The sequence below is a fragment of the Rhinolophus sinicus genome, linkage group LG01, assembly GCF_036562045.2.
Source record: "Rhinolophus sinicus isolate RSC01 linkage group LG01, ASM3656204v1, whole genome shotgun sequence".
Lineage (NCBI taxonomy): Eukaryota > Metazoa > Chordata > Mammalia > Chiroptera > Rhinolophidae > Rhinolophus > Rhinolophus sinicus.
Window position 1 is genome coordinate 44,605,011 of NC_133751.1, and position 19,586 is coordinate 44,624,596.

General features: G+C 42.8%; 1 protein-coding gene across 2 annotated transcripts in view; it reads left to right on the forward strand.

The window, feature by feature from the left end:
* The window catches only part of USP13 (ubiquitin specific peptidase 13), a 101,424-nt gene that overhangs the window by 67,585 nt on the left and 14,253 nt on the right, over nucleotides 1–19,586 (forward strand). For both annotated transcript variants that reach the window (XM_019751835.2, XM_074328294.1), the window contains 9 exons: nucleotides 1,370–1,495; nucleotides 2,588–2,741; nucleotides 4,728–4,902; nucleotides 7,883–7,971; nucleotides 10,286–10,408; nucleotides 11,793–11,819; nucleotides 14,829–14,972; nucleotides 16,764–16,930; nucleotides 18,466–18,619. In XM_019751835.2, the coding sequence (XP_019607394.2) occupies nucleotides 1,370–1,495; nucleotides 2,588–2,741; nucleotides 4,728–4,902; nucleotides 7,883–7,971; nucleotides 10,286–10,408; nucleotides 11,793–11,819; nucleotides 14,829–14,972; nucleotides 16,764–16,930; nucleotides 18,466–18,619 (1,159 nt within the window). The remainder of the gene's footprint in view (nucleotides 1–1,369; nucleotides 1,496–2,587; nucleotides 2,742–4,727; nucleotides 4,903–7,882; nucleotides 7,972–10,285; nucleotides 10,409–11,792; nucleotides 11,820–14,828; nucleotides 14,973–16,763; nucleotides 16,931–18,465; nucleotides 18,620–19,586) is intronic.

The following is a 19,586-nucleotide window of genomic DNA, read 5'->3' on the forward strand; positions in this document are numbered from 1 at the left end:
TCCCTAGCTATAAAATGGCGACAACGGTGGCACCTTCTTCATAGGGTTATTGTATTAAATGAGGTGACATGTAGCACCATTATTAGGTGAACTGAACTTGGAGGGGACTCAGGAAACAGCATTGCCATGAGCCCACCCCGTCTTCAGAGGCCCTGTGGACTCTTCCTACTCTGCCGCTTTACAGCGTCTCAGGCCGATGGCCCAGATTTCCTGTGATTTCCTGCATGTTACCAGCTTGAGGAAGCCAGTTTAAAGCTTCTCCCCTTACCAAGCTCAGGAGCCTTGGAAACCAGCAGTGGTACATGATGGTCAGCATTAGCATCCTCTGGTATTTTTTTGTCCTTACTCCACCTCTCTGCCTTCTTCCACCCCCTCAGGCCCCTCCAGAGTCAACATCAAGGGATGGGAGAGATTAGAAAGGCCGCAGAGCCTCCCACTGAGCTAGTGTGTTTGGCTCCCTCTTGGCTACTATGTGTCTTCTGTCATGGCTGGCCTTTTTGTGGGGGCACATTAGTGGTGTTTTTAGAGATGCCCCCGCCTTGTTTCCTCAGGGACCTCCACAAAGACCCTTTCTGATGCCCTATCCAGGTGACCCGGTAGCCCCCCACCCTGGCTACTGTCCCGAGACTCCGTGGCTGGCTGACCTCCCATCATCTTACGTGGTGCCCTTTCTGAAGGAGCCTTCTGAGCTATCCTTTTAGCCCCTGGGGAAAGTTCATAGGGCCTTGTCCTGCCAAAGATGTCCCACCCACTCTTCCCACTCTGCCTTCCTGGCCACTACACCGGCGTCCTTCCATGTCTCCAGGTGAGGGGTACACTCCTGGGAACTGCTGTGCTCTGCTCCACAAGAGCCCAGGGCAGGCTCATGAGCAGCCTGCAGTGGTGGCCTGGGGCAGGCAGTGCCATAGCGTTTTCTTATAAGTACCCCAATCTCTACTGGGGTTCTCTCCTATTCCCTCTGGGGAGGGAAGGGAGGTGCTGTAGAGCTCACCTCTCCTTTAACTTTTTTCACAGGACGTCCTCTCCCTAATGCATCTCTAGCCTGATCTGAAGTGGGTTGTAATGGACCAGTTTGGCCACTATGTAGCAAGTCCTGGGGAGATGGACCTAGTGTTTCTCTTGAGAAAGTGGATTTTTAGTTTTGAGTCAACAGGAAGAGTCCCGTCCTATTCTCACATCAGGCTCAGAGTGCAGGGCCTGGTACATACTAAACATCTAGTGTATGCCAGCGTTATTCTTATTTACCTTCTGTGGGCCTCCATTCTCTCATCTGGAGATCAGGGCTTATAGTAATCCCCACTCTGCTTGCCACCCAGTGCTATTCATGGGTATGAAAGTATTGTAAGTTGATTTTATTTTTATATTTTAGCCTCAACAGAATGGGATCTCTCCACGCATGTTTAAGGCCTTTGTAAGCAAGAGTCATCCGGAATTCTCCTCCAATAGACAGCAGGATGCCCAGGAGTTTTTCTTACACTTGGTGAATCTAGTAGAGGTGAGTCAGTCTTCAAAATTGCTCAGAAGGGTTGTAAGCAGTGTGCCCAGCCCCTAGGGGCAGCCCACTCTGGCGTGGCCAGAATGCCCCACCCCCTCACCTAAACCTCTCACTGTCAAACTCTGTCAGATTTGGCTTCTTTGAGGCTTTTCTGCTCTGCCCACCGGTCGTCATCACGCCTCATGTCCTATTTTCTGGGCGCTCATGGGTCGCCCTGTCGTCCTCTTAATTTGTAAGTGTTATAGGTGTATTTGTCAGTTACTGTACTTTTTCTTTTCTTTCTTTTGGTGACAAAGCTTCTTGAGAGTCCCATGTGGTATTTGGTGTCCTCCTGCCACCACTCAGAGGTGGTCACACTGCTCACAGCAGAGTTGAATCACATTCAATGCTGTGGTTTTTAAAAGCCACTGAGAATTCATGATTAAAGCCTTTTTCCTCCTCTTAAAAAAAACTGCTTTTTTTCCTGATTACAAATGTGTTCTTTGTGGAAAATACAGAAAAGCAGAAAGGTGTAAATAAAAATCACGCGTAATAGCAGCCCCTACAAACAACCAGTGTTAACATTTTGGTGTCTGACCCACCCTTTATTTTCCAGATGCATTTATTAATTTCCTACATTGTGTTTCTAAGCAATGTTTTCCACTTCACCTGCTGTGAACATTTTGCCATGTCATTGCATATTTGAATGCAACATGACTTCTATTTTATTTATGAATAATTTATATGAATACATTAATATAATCACGTCATCCATTGGTTTAATTTTTCCAGGGCAGTCCTTTCTCTTTGGTTTCACTCCCTCATCCCCTTTCTTCTAATTCCATCTAGGTCAGTCCCTCTCCCATGATTTTTAATGGCTGCATAATATTAATTCACACAGTGAATCATAATTTATTGAACCCATCCCCCATTTTTGGAGTTGAGATAAATACCGTTGTTTTGCTTTTAAAGTACTCGGGTGAAATAGCATGCCCAGAGGGACTATTTTATAACACCAGGTCTTTACATCAGAGTTATGTTTGATTTTATGCTAATTTTTATTTATGGGTTAATATTCATAAATTCACGAACCTGATGTGTTCCAACCTTCAGAGGAACCGCATTGGCTCAGAAAACCCAAGTGATGTTTTTCGGTTTTTGGTGGAAGAACGCATTCAGTGCTGTCAGACCCGAAAAGTCCGCTACATGGAGAGGGTGGATTACCTGATGCAGTTACCTGTCGCCATGGAGGCAGCAACCAACAAAGGTAAAGGCTCCAAAGTAGGACATTTGCCGTGTGCTTCTTCATCTGTGAAAACCGTTGAGGCAGAGATCACACGGTTTAGTCACAGCACAGTTCTATCCGGAGTAGACCCAGCCCAGATGGCATATGGTTTGCATGTCTCTTTTCATCTTTTCTTCAGTCCCCATGTGACTTTCTTTTGAGAACAATCAAATGCATCACAGATTTTTGCGGCTGGGTTATGGATGGAACCTATTTAACTGCCTATAAATTTGACCAACTGGTTGGCTTGGAGTCAGCTTAATTTGGGGGAAAATGTTTGTAATTGCACATGTGGAAAATTCTTTAATATTATCACTCATAAGTTGTGCTATAAAGTCTGAGGGAAATGATCAGAACTGCATTTTTTGATGTGAGACATTCAAGTAGAGGTCACTTAACAAAATCCAACTTTGGCATCTGAGTATTTCCAATGCCTCTTGTAGGAGATGAAGTGTGACGGGGCTATTTATAGGCCGAGGCCCATAGAGGGGTCTCTGGACTTTGGAAGCAGGACGAAGGCCGAGATACTGCCGCCAGGTTGGGGTCTGAGTGGAAGTTTCCTGCAGTCAGTCTAAGCTGGTTCTTCCCAAACACAACAGATAAATGATATTACTTAGAATTAACATTTTAGAAGCAGAAGAAGTAAAAATATCTGCTAGGTTGCTTCTCTCCCATGAACTGGTCATTTCTGTAAAGTCCAGCAGTTCCCTGGGTACCCTTTTTCCTCTTTTTTGCGGGGGCAGTTACTTGATTATGCTAATTGGAAAGTGGTGATTATCATGCATTTAAAGTGAAATGATTTCCATTTTCTATAAGCTCATGCTGCTTTTGACCCGTTTTTAAATACCCTTCATACAAGGTAGAAATAAGGGTGAGGGTCTGTCGTTTGTTTTCTTCTTAGAATTAGGCTTAATTGCTTTCTCTTGCCAGCCTTAGGGATACTGGCTCATGTGTTCCGCTCAGTTTTATGATCCTGTTTAACTCGCTGTGTATAATTTATGAGTGGGGATTATTTTGTTCAGAAAGGTGATTGATAGCTTAGTCTCTGGATACTGATCTCTGGGAACACCGAACGCTAGCGTCCTAGATGTAAGTACATCAGACACTGATGGTGGACTGGGGCGTGGATTTTAAAAGCACAGTCTAAGGAAACACAGAAGTGAATACGCGTGCCTAAAAACTGAATCAGGAGTTTTTTGTTGTTTTTTTTTAAACACAAAAGGAGTTCCCAGAGAGACCCACTCAAAAATCTATATAAAATCTTGACTTACGGGTAGTTTCCAGGAGCAGATCTGTTGACTCTTGGGAAGTTCACAGTGCACTCACTTCTTTTCCCCTTGGTGTTTAATCATTTGACCAGAGCTAGTGTAGGAAGGCCTTCTAGGTGGGTTGCTCTGAAATCTAAGGTGTGGGTAACCTCAGCACAGAGTTGCCTCGGCAACGTCAGTGTTACGCACCGTGTGCCGGTGGTTAACTGCAGTCCTTAGACTTCCTGCTCCTCGACCTACCCCATCCCTGGCCTCTAATCATCACGAAGGGCCCAGGAAGAGGTGAGCCCTCGGGTGTCTTTCAGTATGAAATTCTCTGGTATGAAGACTCTGATTGGAGGGTGGCATTTGGGTAAACCAGCCTTTCTCTGGACAAATGAGAAACCAGGTTTATGCATCAGTTACGTCACACATGTGGTCTGAACTTCTCACCTGGGCCAGAGTTCACAGTTCCCTCCCATCAGTCTCAAAGGGGAAGAGGCAAAAGAAATATGAATGGCTTGATGCAGCCTATCAGTGCCATCCAAGACACCTAAGAACAGCTTTTCTGTAGCCTTCTCTGGAGTGGTGAAGGGCAGCAAGTAAGCCACGCTGTCCCACCCAGCCCACAAGCCTTTGGGGAAGATTGTCCAGAGGCGGTGTTTCTCATTTCAAGAAGATAAGAGCGATTGCAAAGTCTCTCATTTGGTCTTTTACGCAGATGAACTGATTGCCTATGAATTAACGAGAAGGGAAGCAGAAGCAAACAGAAGACCCCTTCCCGAGTTGGTTCGTGCTAAGATACCATTTAGTGCCTGTCTTCAGGCCTTTTCTGAACCAGAAAACGTTGATGATTTCTGGAGCAGTGCCCTACAGGCAAAGTCCGCGGGCGTGAAGTAAGTGTGTGTGTATGTGCGTATGGACGTGTGCATGTATGTGTGCTTGGGTAGTGGAAGTGGGGTGAGGAGGGGGCCTTGAGAGGCAGGAACTGAGGTAGGGGAGGGCTGGCAGAGTAGTGTATGCATTTGCGCATGCGTGTTCATGGGTGGTAAGATGGTATTATGATTCACACAACCACAGGTGTCTTAGACCCCACTTGTGTCCAATAAAACAGGCTTATAATCTATATTATGTGCTAGGGAGGGAATAATTTTTGTTTTGTGTTTTGTTTTGTGGGCTAGTAGTCAGGAGATCTGGGTTCTTCTCCCATGTCCACTTCTCCACTTATGTTCTGTCCTGGGGAGAAGTTACCACCCAGTGTCCTTCTTCCACCTGTAATGGAGGAATGATGCTTGCTGGCCTGATTTTCTCTTCAATGCTGCAAATATTTAGTTGTAGGCATCACTATCTAGACTCCCCGAGGTGGGTCTTTGTTTTCTCTAATTCTTAACAGTAGATATTAAATGTGACTGCTTTCTGGCACTCTTGAATTGGTAGTTAGCTGTAAGGAAGCGTGAAATTATCCCCCCTCCTCCCACCCTGCCCAGCCTTGAGTTCCCTCCACTGCCCCCCACCCCATGGTATTACCTGCCAGCTGATACCTCACCCAGATGCTGAACCCAGAGCAACTGCAAGCGTCTCAGGGCCCCTGAACCACATTTTGGAAATCATTAATTTACTGATGACCTTTCGTTGATTTCACTGTTATGTATTTTCCAGATTTTAAGCTTAATGTGGTAAGAGGAAGAGGTCAGAGAAGAGACATTTTTACTAAGTTGAAAATATCAGGTTGAGTTTGCTGGGTTTGGTGAAATTGAGGACTTGGTTATATTTAAGTAAGAATGATGTTTATTGCTGGTTCTCAGAAGATAAGAAAACTTAATTAGAGATCATATATAACTTCTGGAGAGGGAGCCAGGATCATAGTAGATCAGTTCTTTAGGAAAGGTAAGCTCCTGTTTTTTGCTGAGCCCCCTTATATTATTGCCTGTATCCTTCTGCCATTATCATGATGGAGAATTTGAGGTGCGGAGGGGTAAGCGACTTGCCAGGGGCAAAATACAGATCAGTGAAGGACCGAGTCAGTGCCCAGGGCCTCATGCGGTCCAGCTCTTTTGTGGCCACGTAATCACGCTAATTCCTTAGGTGTACATTCTAGTGTGCCGAGTAGTTCCACATCATTTCATAAACATTGCACAGCCCTGGATGGCAGGTATTATTAATAAATCCATTCTGTAGATGTGAAAATGGAACCTCAGGGAGGGTCCGTGATTTACCCAGATTTGGAGTGAAATTAAGTGCATCTCCAAGAGCCCAATTCCTGTCTTTTAACCCTTGGAACAGTGCTCTATCCCTGTACTGTGACATCTCTTCTGCACTAGGGGGCAGCAGTGCATTTGGTTTCTGGGTTCTGGGAGGATGCATTCCAAGTAGTAGAAGGCAGTGACTGAGATTTGGAAAGTGGACTTTGTGGGGAGGGGCTCTAGAATCTTTTCTATTAAAAGGTATCTGTAGTACCTGTCTACAGCTAGTTTTCTTTTTTACGTATACCCACCACATCCACATTGACACTCAGCTAGAAATGGGTGTTATAACCAAGATGGTAAATGTGGAGAGAATGAACTGGAACCTGGGCATGAATTTGTACAAGTTGAATAGTTTGTGCATAAAATTGTCAGACTCAAGTCCAGGCAATTCACCTTTTTGAAAGTTTGAAGGGAAGCCCAAGACATTGACCATATGTATTTTAAATTTAAAGCACAAACGTAGATATTTTATTTTATTTATTTATTTTTAAAGATTTTATTGGGGAAGGGGAACAGGACTTTATTGGGGAACAGTGTGTACTTCTAGGACTTTTTTCCAAGTCAAGTTGTTGTCCTTTCAGTCTTAGTTGTGGAGGGCACAGCTCAGCTCCAGGTCCAGTTGCCGTTGATAGTTGCAGGGGGCACAGCCCACCATCCCTTGCGGGAGTCAAACCGGCAACCTTGTGGTTGAGAGGATGCACTACAACCAACTGAGCCATTCAGGAGCTCAGCGGCAGCTCAGTTCAAGGTGCCGTGTTCAATCATAGTTGCAGGGGACAGAGCCCACCATCCCTTGCGGGACTCGAGGAATTGAACTGGCAACCTTGTGGTTGAGAGCCCACTGGCCCATGTGGGAATCGAACCGGCAGCCTTCAGAGTTAGGAGCATGGAGCTCTAACCGCCTGAGCCACTGGGCCGGCCCAGACGTAGATATTTTAGATACCTATAATATATGTACCTCTAAGATCCATGTGACCAGGTGTTTAGGTAAGTAGTATTTTAGTGCAGCCCTGGCATTTCAAATAGTCAACCTCAACCAAAGTTCCATAAAAACGCTCTTTATGCCACCTCTGTGCCGTAAGATAGTGGGAGCGGAGATGTTAGGATTGCTTGGAGAGCTTTTTCAAACCCCACATACAAAAACAAACACAAAATGCATGGATGCCATTACACACCTACAAATATATATATATATATACACACATATATATATACACACATATATATTAGTATATATATACACACACACATATATATATATATTAGTATATATATATACACTAAATGCCAGCAAGGGTTTTAGGAAAAACAACAAATGTTAATGGTTGAAAAGTACTTTTCTGACCTATAAAATGCCACAGCAAAGTAAAAGTGACGATTTGGCAATGGGCCCAAAATCATTCTCAAGGGACAGCGTTCTCCGACATTAAACATGTTTTTCTTATGGAAAGGCCAGGATGAATGAGCAGGAGGGGGGAGTGTGTGTCTGCTGATGTCTGCGTGACCCTCCTCTGTCGTCCAGCATTGGAGCTGCCAGGCATGCCTCAGACAGAGCCTGTGATGCTTCATGAACTATATTCATAATTCTTACCGCCTTGTTTCATTGATATAATCCCCTTGTGTTTCCCAGAACCTCGCGATTTGCCTCATTCCCTGAATACTTGGTAGTGCAGATCAAGAAGTTCACTTTTGGTCTCGACTGGGTTCCCAAAAAATTTGGTAGGTATCTTTTGCATGCTTTTGCTGAAAACATCAAATTAGCCGTTTAGAAAACATGGCATGTGAAGGAGCCCGTGCAGCTGGCTGCCAGCAAGTTCCATTTCATTCTTTTTCCGTTATTCCCACCTTTCTCTTTCGAATCAGAGGTATATGGGAAGCACCAACGATAAAATCGCCACATGGTAAACCACCCCTCTAATAATAGGGTTTGGAAGGAGTGGATTCTAAGAGTGAAGACAAGACCCCCACATTATCAAATAAACAATGTTTCCCAAACATTAATGCGCATACAGGTTACTTGGGATCTAGGTAAAAGGCAGGTGCTTGCTCCGCAGGTCTGGGGTGGGCTCGGGAGTCCTTATGTCTAACAAGCTCCCCGGTGGTGCCGGGCGCTGCTGGCCCAAAGCCCACACGTGAGGTGGCAGTGCAGTCGTGGAGCATACACTCCCCTCGTAGCATCTCTCCTCCGCTTCTGAAGCAGGCAGGTGTGGCTGATGACATTCTCTTAAATCGTGTAGATCTTATCAATAACAAAGTGAGCATAGTCAGCTGCATCACACAGTCAAAAAAGGGATGTGACTTTGGCTTAGTTGCGCTTTCTTCTTGCTACTTTTAAAGGGCCTTGACCATTATCAGAGGTTTGTTTTCCAGACAGTGCAGAAGAACACTTTTGCCACCATCATGATCTAATAGCAAGGGTGTTACTAGGCTGTCCTTAGTGGTGTGGAAGAACGTACAGTTTTACCCTCTGTGGTTTCTCAAGCAAGTACCTCAGACTGTGTGCCAGTCTTTCAAAGTTTTTACGTTTTTGAGCACTTAAAAAACACTGGTTCATAAAGCACTCATCTGCTCATCTGAAGGGGATAAGAAAAAAAATGAAAAATCGGCTGGAGTGATTTCCCAGAAGCTTCCGGCTCTAATGGTTACAGCACTCGTTTGCCATGTGACGTGATTCTAGGCTGTGACTGATTCTGTGCCAGATCTTTACTCTTCTTGGTGGAATAATTTTGTGGGCAGGGAGGAGGGCAGAGGGCAGGGTCCTTGTCACTCAGCATGAACCTGAGCAGCACCTGGGAGAAAACTGCCTGCTTCCAAAGGCTTTGAATTGCTTTGGAAATAGTTTTCTTATTTTCCTTTGTCCTTGGAATTCCTGAAAAAGAACAGAAATTCAGATGAAATTTCATAGACTTCCTGAATTTAAAGGCGTCCCAAAGCTTTCTTTAGTGAACCTGGATTTTTCTGTTGAGGAATAATTGTATTGATTTTGTGGGTCATATGTTTGTTTTTGCTGTTCCCTGAGGTTTAAATTTTTTTTACCTAAGCTTTTTCTTTGGGTTGTTGTTTTAAACTAGGGTTTATGTACCTGGCATCATAACTGATTTTGGGGACAGTATTTTCAGGTTCTGTTTGCTAGCCCTAGAGACATACCCTACACCAACATTTGAACCCATTTATTATTATTACTATGTCTGAATATACGCAGTACTAAATATCAATAGGATATTAGACTGATAAATTTGTATTTGAGTATGTCAATACAGTAACAGTAACAACTGAGCTGAGAAAAAAAAATGTACCCCCAAGGCTAAGACATTTGAGATTTGAGTAATTTCTTTAAAACTTCATTCTTCATTTATTACTTTAGTTAAATTGCATTACTCATCATGAGGTGAGAAAAGGCACAAACTAGAGGTTGCAAACTCAAATGCCTAAGGAGGACAGGGGATAACATGAATTAAAGAGGTGGGCTGGGTGTAAGAAACATGTAGCTATCTATCTTGGGTATTCCACTTTGGATAAAGACAGGGATTGGAACGTTCTTCTACCCTGAGAATCAAAATAGCAGAAATATGGTGCCCAGGTTCATGGGTGCAATAGGAATAGGTCTGTGACAGACTGTCACTGAGGGCACACGTATGAGACTACACCATAGCTTTCTGTTTTTCAAAATAAGCTGGAAATCTGGATTTCTAAATTAAATCTGATTTAAAAATTGGAATTTGTTGCTAACATTTTAAAACCAACAAACGGAGAGTGTCTGGGCTGCAAATGATCTGTGGGCTGCCCCTTTGCGACCTCTGGCTTGTCCCATCTGTTCTTGTTCACTGTGAAAACCCTTCCACCCTCTGTACTTTCCCCGGTTCTCCAGATCAGTCTTGCTGAGTCTCCCGGTTCTGTGATTACTCCAGGGACCTGAAAAGCCTCCCTTAGGTCTGCCTAGACACATACATGTAGAGTTAGTGATGCTGGTTTCAGGAGGTGATTGTGGGGTTTGGGAGAATCTAGTGAATGTGTGATCTCTCTCATTTTGCAGATGTTTCTGTTGATATGCCAGATCTGCTGGATATTAACCATCTCCGAGCCAGGGGGTTACAGCCGGGAGAGGAGGAACTTCCGGACATCAGCCCTCCCATAGTCATTCCTGATGACTCAAAAGGTATCGTCTTCTTTCAGGAGGATGATCTCTTCCACTCCCCACCACTCTTCTCTGCGGGAATAGTCCCTTTTCTCCCACCACTCTGTGGTCTCTTGGCTGTCTTCCTGGGTTATAACCCACCATAGTCACACAGCAGTGAGGCCTGGCTGCAACCGTAAGCTTAAAATAGACATGGGAAGAGGCACAGACCCAACACAAGTAGTTGACACAGGCTTGTGGAAGTCAATGGCGATAATGGCAGCCAGTTTTCAGAAAGTTTTCAGGTTGTGTTGCCTTTGAGATTGCCTCCTTCCCTCTCTCTACTTCTCCCCAATGGGCCTGGAGGGAGGAGAAGGAGTACATTTTCAGTAGGCCCGTAGTGCAGGGGGGCTGTGCCACTCTCAGGAGCACCTTTAGACAACCAGAAGTGGCCATTCAACAGAGAATGTTGGTTTTAAAAATCTTGCCCACATCTCACCTCTTCACCTTCATCGCTGCTCCTCAGCAAGGGAGTAGTTTGTTTTTCTTTCACTCTGTGAATGCTAAATTGGTCATTGTTTAGAATACTTAAATTTTTAAGGGAAAAGGACATAAACATAAGGTAGTTGCCTCACATTTGTGTTTGTAAGGGCAGTGTCGAAAAATCTTGGTTTCATTATTAGCGCAATTATTCTGGTGACATCAGTTTCATTCTGACTTGGCTTGCGTACCTGCTTGCTGTTCACCTTCCTAAGGAGTTAATTAGGTGAAATAACTAATAGTGATGGAGCACTCTGGGCTCCTCTACCACAGGTATGCCATCAGCTGAGCGGTGAATATTATTGGTGACTCAGTTTGAGTGCACAGAAGGGTAAGGTGAATCCAGGAGGGGCAAGATAGGATTCAAGAGAGGTATCTTTGTTACCTGATTCTCTAATGCTGAGTCAGATGTAAAAGCACACAGTATGGGGGGTACAGAAGAGACCTGTACGTGGGGCATTCTGGGTTATGTAGTACAGGTGGTTTGAGGAAGAAGAGATCAGTATGAGCATCAGAGAAATCCAAGATGGTTTATTAGCCCTGCTCCTGCTTTCTCTGAGGTTCAGAATAGAATCTTTGGTTTGTGACACTACAGAGTTCTTAGAAATACAGGGATAAAAATGATTTCGTTCATTGCGATGATAGTCAGAGCATCAGGGTTTATCTGCTCTAAATGCCTGAAGCCTGGTATCTTCTCTCCTCACTGTAACGACCGTGTCTTGCAGGCTGGGGGGGGTCTGTGTGGGGGAGATTGAGAGGTTGGCAACACTGTGGGGTCCCCAAGGCTTACAGAGTGAGGACATGCCCTGCCTTGATTCTTTTTCTTCCTCTGAAACGTTTTGCCATGGTTTGATCTTGTTTTCTGCCATTTCCCTTGATTTTTCAGATCGCCTGATGAACCAGCTGATAGACCGTATGTATCTTTTGAAAATTTCCCCAGTGTCCTACAATTGTTTTTGGCCTAACACATTTACCTGGGGGGGAGTTCTTTTCTGTACGTGCGCATATCCAGCTTTGCCACAGTGGAAATGATTCTTTGTCTGTAAGTTGAGTTAGCAGCACGTGTAAACCAGTGGCATAGTGATGAAGTGGCCCTGTAGCTCAGGAGAAGGACCATAAGCATGAGAGCCAACCAGCCCTGGGTTGGAAGTTTGGCTCTGCCACTTATGACTGTACAACCTAGAATAATTTACTTAACTTCTCTGAGCTTGAGTTTCCTATTGAGTGAATGGGGGCTAACAATGCCGTTTCTTCCCTCTGGCCACGATAGCAGGCCTCTTTCAGTAGTGATGGCTCCGTGGCCAGTTAGATTTTATACTCTTGACCCTGGACACATAATGAAGACACACAACTGACAGGAGGTGGTAGTCTTGATTAATACTCTCAAGGTTATTAGTGTCATTGGGTTTGTGTTAATTTTGTAGGCTTTTAGTTCCTTAATCCTGTGGGAGTTGATGTACTTTGGTTTTCTAAAAAGAACATTAAAAAAGAAACTATTTGTAGAGAATATTCAGATATTAACTAGGAGGAAGAGGGAGTGTTTAATACTAAATACTCTGAATATTTTTCTCTATCAAGCCTTTCTGGAGATGAACTATTTGTTAATTCAGAAGTTCAAGGATTTTACACTGCAAATGATTGATCACGTGGCTTAGACCTCCACATTTCCTTTCTTGGATCAATTCTGATTTGTTGATTGCTAGAAGAAGCTGTTAGGGTCAGTGAGGATCTTGGGAAAAACAATGGCTCTGTGAATAATCTCATTGTAATAATAAAGTGGCTGTTAATACTTTCGAATGTTTGCCACGAATCACATTGCATTCATTATGCCATGAATTCTTTCAGTTGTATGTAATGTTACTATTACCACGTCCAGATTCTCATTTCCTTATTGTAGAAAGAAGGGCAGGACAGGTGACCTTTTACAGAGGATAAAACTGAGACCCAGGAACGTTCAGAGACCCAAGAGCTGGGACCAGAACCAGGGCTAGGACAAGTGTGCTTTTCATGCCACTCGACCTTTCCTGGAATCTGAGAGGTTTGCTGGCTGCTCCTGATCCTGCAGAGAGCTGGCCGCAGGCTCTTACCCCAGGGGAGGTGATGGGTGGTTGGAACTGACCATGCCAGAGGAGTTTGTCTCTGACCGTGGCACTCAGCCATTTCCTAGTGTTAGTGGTTTGGGCATTGATTTCCTATTAGATCTAAGCTTGCTGTCTTATCAGCAATTACCTGCACTCAACAGGAGAAAATAGAATTATCTGGGGTTAATTTACCTTTCCTGGATTTTTAAAAGGAATAGCTTTGATTATTTTCTTCTTATAAAAGTAAAGAGATATTTAGAAACTGTGGATTAGCAATGAGAGTCATCTATGGTTTCATCACCCATCTGTAACCACTCTTAGTATTTGGCATATTTCCTTCTGCTATTCTTTACTGATGCCTGGCTCACTTTATTTTTCACAAAAATGGAATTACATATTTTCAATCTAACATGCTATTGTAGATGCTGTTACATACATACATACACTTCTTATTGAGCGGCACATTCTTAGACTGCATTCCAGGGAACGTTAGAGTCTATGCTGAAAGGTGTTCTGTAGAAAGAGTTTCGTAGTGTCTGTACTGTAAGAGTCTTTATTACAGGATTTTTGAGTCTTCACTATGTTAATGCACATTGTGAATTGCTAAGGGAAGAATATAGAGGATAGGTTTTAAAAATTTATTTCACCATGGAAAACTCTTTCTTTGTGGTTCAACAATTACATCTCTCCTACATTTGGGAATCACTGCTGTCCTACATCATTGCTTTCTTACAATTTGGCCTTAATACAATGTTCTGTAATCTTCTTTATAAGAGAGAACTTTGATAAACATATTTTCAATATAATTTGTGTAGAGCAGATATCTCTGCTTCTCAATCCTTTTATTCATTGCCATCTTTGACAGAATTTTCAGTAGATTAGAGACCTTAGGACACGGAAAACATAAAGGATATATTTTGTGCTCCTGTTTTCCCCCTTTGGTATAATTTGAGAACACTGTGTAGGAGTGTATGTGTATACATATAAGCACATACATGTATACACATGTACACACACATATATAAACATATATATACAAGCCTATAGGTCTGTATACATACATACATATACACACATGTGTATGTATACATATATGTATATATACATAATTATAAATTTGTATGTACATATAATGTACATGTATATACATATACATATGTGCTTATATGTATACATATATACTTGTATACATACATATATATTTATGCACACATATACACACATCTCTACCAATATCTATATATTATTATGAAAATGAAAGAAACAAACCCTCAGTGTCCAAGCCCAAGTTAGGTTTGTAAAGCTATCCTTTTTAATATCTTAAACGTACACAATTGAAAAACATTTTTTTCTACTGTACTTAACATTTGGGCTCTCCATTTCCCAGGGTTGATTACTTCTTTTGATTGCTGATAGCCCTGAAAGCCTGCTGTCACTTCCTGTGAGCTTTAAGGAACTGGCTTTTTGGCCTGTAGCTAATGCTTTTCTCTTCAAATTTCAGTCATAGGCGAGGCATCTGTAAAGGTCTTGAGTACGATCTCAGAGGCTGAAACGGTTCTGGAAATACACTAAATCTCCCCATATGAAATTAGACAGTTGTTTTTCAGGGCTTGGGTTGTCCAGGTAATTATTATGGTTTCTACTGAGGTCAAGATTTAGGTCAACTCAAACAGCTTAATATTTGGATGGCATAAAACAAAACAAAGTTAAACTACCATTTGCACACCAAACAACATAGCACTTTCTTTGGCTAGCATGTGGATAAAGGGGTGAAGAGAAGCTAAGACAAGAAGAAAGAGAGTTTACTTTTCTACAGCAGAATATTCTGTTGTGCTCTGTAGCATCAGACATCGACGAGTCGTCAGTGATGCAGTTGGCCGAGATGGGTTTCCCTCTAGAAGCGTGTCGGAAGGCCGTGTACTTTACTGGAAATATGGGAGCCGAGGTGGCCTTTAACTGGATCATCGTTCACATGGAAGAGCCAGGTAGGCGGTGGGAAAGTGGGGTGGTTGGAGTCCGATGCAGTTGTCAGTGATACTAAGCCTTGATACTTCCATGTCCTCTGAATGTGTACCAGAAAATGACTTTTTAGCTCATAATCTGCCGTGGTGATGGGGGCCCGGGGGCTACCGTTGCCTGTATAGCAAAGTCACAATGTTTCTCTTTTCTCTCTCTCTTTTTTAATAACAACTTTACTGAGACATAACTCACCTTTTAACGTGTATATAAATCAGTGGCAGAAAGACCACTGGAAAGATGTGGGATATACTTGTAGCTAGGAGATGATGAGGACTTGATATAGAAAAATGTGCATGAAAAATGTTTTAGTTAGCTTTTACTTTGATCTACTTTATTAAGACAATTCGTCCATTTAAAGTGTACATTTCAATGGTTTTTAGTAAATTTACAGAGTTGTACAACTTTCACCACTATCTAATTTTAGAACAGTTTTGTCTCCCCCCAAAAAATCCTGTACACATTAGCAGTCACTTTCCATCCCCCTGCTCTCTCTAGACTCTGACAACCACTAATCTACTTTCTGGCTCGATGGAGTTGCCTATTTTGGGCATTTCATATGAATGGAATCATACAATATGAGATCTTTTGTGTCTGGTTTCTACCACTTAGCATAATGCTTTCAAGGTTCACCTATGTTGTAGCATATATCAGTACTTCTTTCTTGTGGCTGAATAATATTTTACTATATGGACACACTACATTTTATTTATCCTTTTATCAATTGATGGACATTTGGGTTGTTTCCACTTTTTAGCTATTATGAATAATGTGGCTATAAATGTACAAATTTTTGTGTGGACACATGTTTTCATTTCCCTTGAGTGGAGTTGCTTTGTCATATGGTAACTCTATGTTTAACTTTTTGAGGAACTGCCAAATTGTTTTCAACAGTGTCTGCACCATTTTACATTCCACCGGCAATGTATGAGGGTTCTCCATATCTTCACCAACCCTTATTATTATTGTTTTTATTACAGCCACTTCAGTAGATGTGAAGTGGTATCTCATTGTAGTTTTGATTTGCATTATCCTAATGGTGAGTGATATAGAGCATCCTTTCATGTTATTGGTCACTTATATATCTTTGGAGAAATATCTATTCAAATACTTTGCCTATTTTTAATGAGGTTATATGTCTTTTTATTGTTGAGTTCTGAAAGTTCTTTTTAATATTCTGAATACAAATATCTTAGCTATATGATTTGGAAATATTTTCTCCCATTCTGTGGGCTGTCTTCACTCTCTTGGTGGTGTTTTTGGAAGCACAAAAGTTTTTAATTTTGATCAAGTTTATCTGTTTTTTTTTTCTTTTGTCATTTATGCTTTTGGTGTCATATCTAAGAAACCATTACCTAACCCAAGGTCACAAAGATGTGCTTACTCATGTGTTTTCCTCGTAGGATTTTATAGTTTTAGCTCTTACGTTTAGGTCAGAGATCCATTTTGAGTTAATTTTTGTATATGGTGTGAGGTAGGGGTCTACCTTCATTCTTTTGCATGTGAATATGTAATTGAGCACCATTTGCTGAGAAGACTGTTCTCTACCCATTGAATGGTCTTGGTACCCTTGTTGAAAATCAGTGTGGGTTTATTTCTCTCAATTCTGTTTGATTGATCTGTATGTTTATCTGTATGTTTATGCCAGTACCGACTGTCTTGATTATTGTAACTTTCTCGGTACTTATACTTTTTAACTCAGAAGTGTTTATTTCAAGACCAAAAAAAGAAAAAAGCCTAAGTGTGATTATTTCCCCCAGATTTTGCTGAACCGTTGACCATGCCCGGTTATGGAGGAGCAGCTTCTGTTGGAGCCTCTCTTTTTGGTGCTACTGGGTTGGATAACCAGCCTCCCGAGGAGATTGTAGCTATCATTACCTCCATGGGATTCCATCGAACTCAGGCTGTTCAGGCGCTACGAGCGACGGTAAGCATGAGAGACTGTGTGTGGATACCCTCCTCTTAGGGGAGTGGTTTGTATTTCTGCCGGAAGCAACTGAGACTTTCCAATGTCCATTGGTCATTTTGGGTCATGTTTGCCTCACTCTATACCCCACCATGGCCCACAGGAATTTATTTGCATAGAGTATATATAAAGCTCAAATCAATGATTGAGGGAATCATACAAAGAGCTTAAGAATAGAGAGATAAGAAAAAAATAGGGAGATATTACAGCTGGGGCAAGATGACCAAACTGAAAGAAACTCCATATCATTTTAATGTTTATTGGCAGAGGGTCAGAGATTTGACTTGGAGCTTGCTTGTGGCTATACAGCAGAGAGGGATGGGTGAGAGTCTGTGCTCAATAAGCCAGTTCTTTAGGAGAAATTATGTTTTTCTGATACCAAGATCTTGTAGAAATGACCCTCAAAAGTCCATAGAGAAGACTGAATAGCTCCTTGGAATTCTCTGCTTCTGTTTCTCTCTGCAGAGAGAGAAGGTTCTTCCAGTATTCATGAACTTTTAGATACTGTCGGGAGATGAGGGACCATGAAACTAGAGCAGAGTCAGAGTTAGAAATCTTCCTTTTGCAGTGCAAATATCTGTTTAATAGTGAGGGAAAGTCCTTTTTTTTTTTTTTTTTTTTTTAACTCATCCTTCCTTTGAGTGGTTGTCTGCTACCAATTCCTTCTTGCCTGTCCTGACTGGTTGCCTGCTGGGTTGCATTGCTGAGGTCATGGGAGCTCTCGACTGGCTCATGGGAATGTGGCTGGAACAATCTGTTTCCTGTTAAAATGCTTGAAATATCTCAAACAGTGTTTGTTTTACTCAGGATACTTGCTTATGCCCCACTTAGTTTACTTCCCTGGCTGTTTCATTGGAGATTCTATGTCTGAACAAATTCTTTACCCTACCAGTGATCTCACAAACAGGGGGAGATGGAAATGTTTTTATGGTCCATTGGTATGAACTGCACAGAGTTCGGCTTAAAATAATTTACCCAGTGTTGTCATCATTAATCGAGGCATTAATCTTGTCTCTACTGCAGTTAAACCATTCTGCCAACATTTGGGGAGAAGAGACACTAATACAGCACTAACGTTGGTACCCCTCCACCTTGCATGGTTATCTGCAGAAAATAAAGTTGGCAGAGAATGTAATGTGTGCAATTACTGTGGCCTTAGAAAAGGGCTGCACTCCAACAAATGTCATATTCTTTGGCATTCTGTACCCCGTCATTATCATTATCAGCCTACAGAAATGCTGAGCTAACGCTGATATGGGCTTTGGAATGCTGATCTGCTCAGAACTGTTTTCCAGTGAATCTTGTTACAGACCTCGATTGGGAGACTTGCAGAATGCCAAGTGCGTTTCATATGCAGAGTCAGAGCTTCTTTCTCAGGCAGTTAGGACTAATGAATCCAGACCTCCTGCCCTCGCTGCTTGACATTCTGGTTCAAACGGTCAGGATATAATGAGACCTGGGACTGCATACATTGTAAAAACGTTTTGTTTTATTAGGATAGTAACCTGGAAAGAGCCCTGGATTGGATCTTCAGCCACCCTGAGTTTGAGGAGGACAGTGACTTCGTGGTCGAGATGGAGAATAACGCCAACGCCAACATTATTTCGGAGGCCAAGCCTGAAGGGCCTCGAGTCAAGGACGGATCTGGAAGTAAGTTCTTGCCTGAGGGGTTGCCTGAGCCATTGTGACTGTATGCTGGGCTCATGCCCTTCCTCCCACCACTCAGAGCACAGCCGTGGCCATCATCCTGCAGTCAGCACAGATCCCATCTTATGAATGGTGCAGTTTGCTACTTTGCATGGCCATCTGACAAAGTCTTGGACAAACTGAGTCGTGTTGCCTGGTAGTGTGTGTGCTCATTTAGCTCCAGCTTTGACTTTGTCTGTCCTTTGAGATAAAATTTTTTCATGGACCATGGAAGTTTTTGTCCAAAAGAGAACATGTGATTTCACGGTGGTATTTTTTGAGCACTTGAAAAGCAGTGTGCTAGCCTTGACCCTGTCGTTGCCCATACCAACGGCTGATCATTTTCGGAAGGGCTGTCAGGATTGCAGGAAGAGGTGCCATAGGCCAGTGTTCTGCCTTTTCTCTAAGCCAACGTTTATCCATGTCACTACACGCCAGACACTGTTCTAAGCACTTTGCATATAAAGTCATTTAATTCTCAGTGCACCCATTTTACAAGTGAGAAAACAGGCACGGAAAGATTAGGTACCTTGCCTGACTGAGGTCACACAGCTCTGAAGGAGCTGAGCTTCAAACCCAGAATCCATGTTCTTCATCATGGTGATACCCTGTCTCTTGGATTGTCATTGCCTATAGAATAATGTTCAGGCTCTTTAGCCCGGCATTCATCGCCTCCTCCAGTCAGACGCCAGCCTGCCTTATCTCAGTGTCATTTCTTCTGCACCCGCCCCCCCCACCCTATAGCATCAGCCCACTCAGCTGTTACTGACCTTCTTCTTGCTACTTCCAGGTGTTTGCTCAGGTTAATCCTTACTTGTGAAATGCTCCTCTGTCCTGACTTGTGAAATCCTTACCACGGTTCAGAACTTGGCCACAGATGCCATTTCTCTGGACGGTTCTGCCAGGTCCTTGCCATACTCAGTCCATCCTT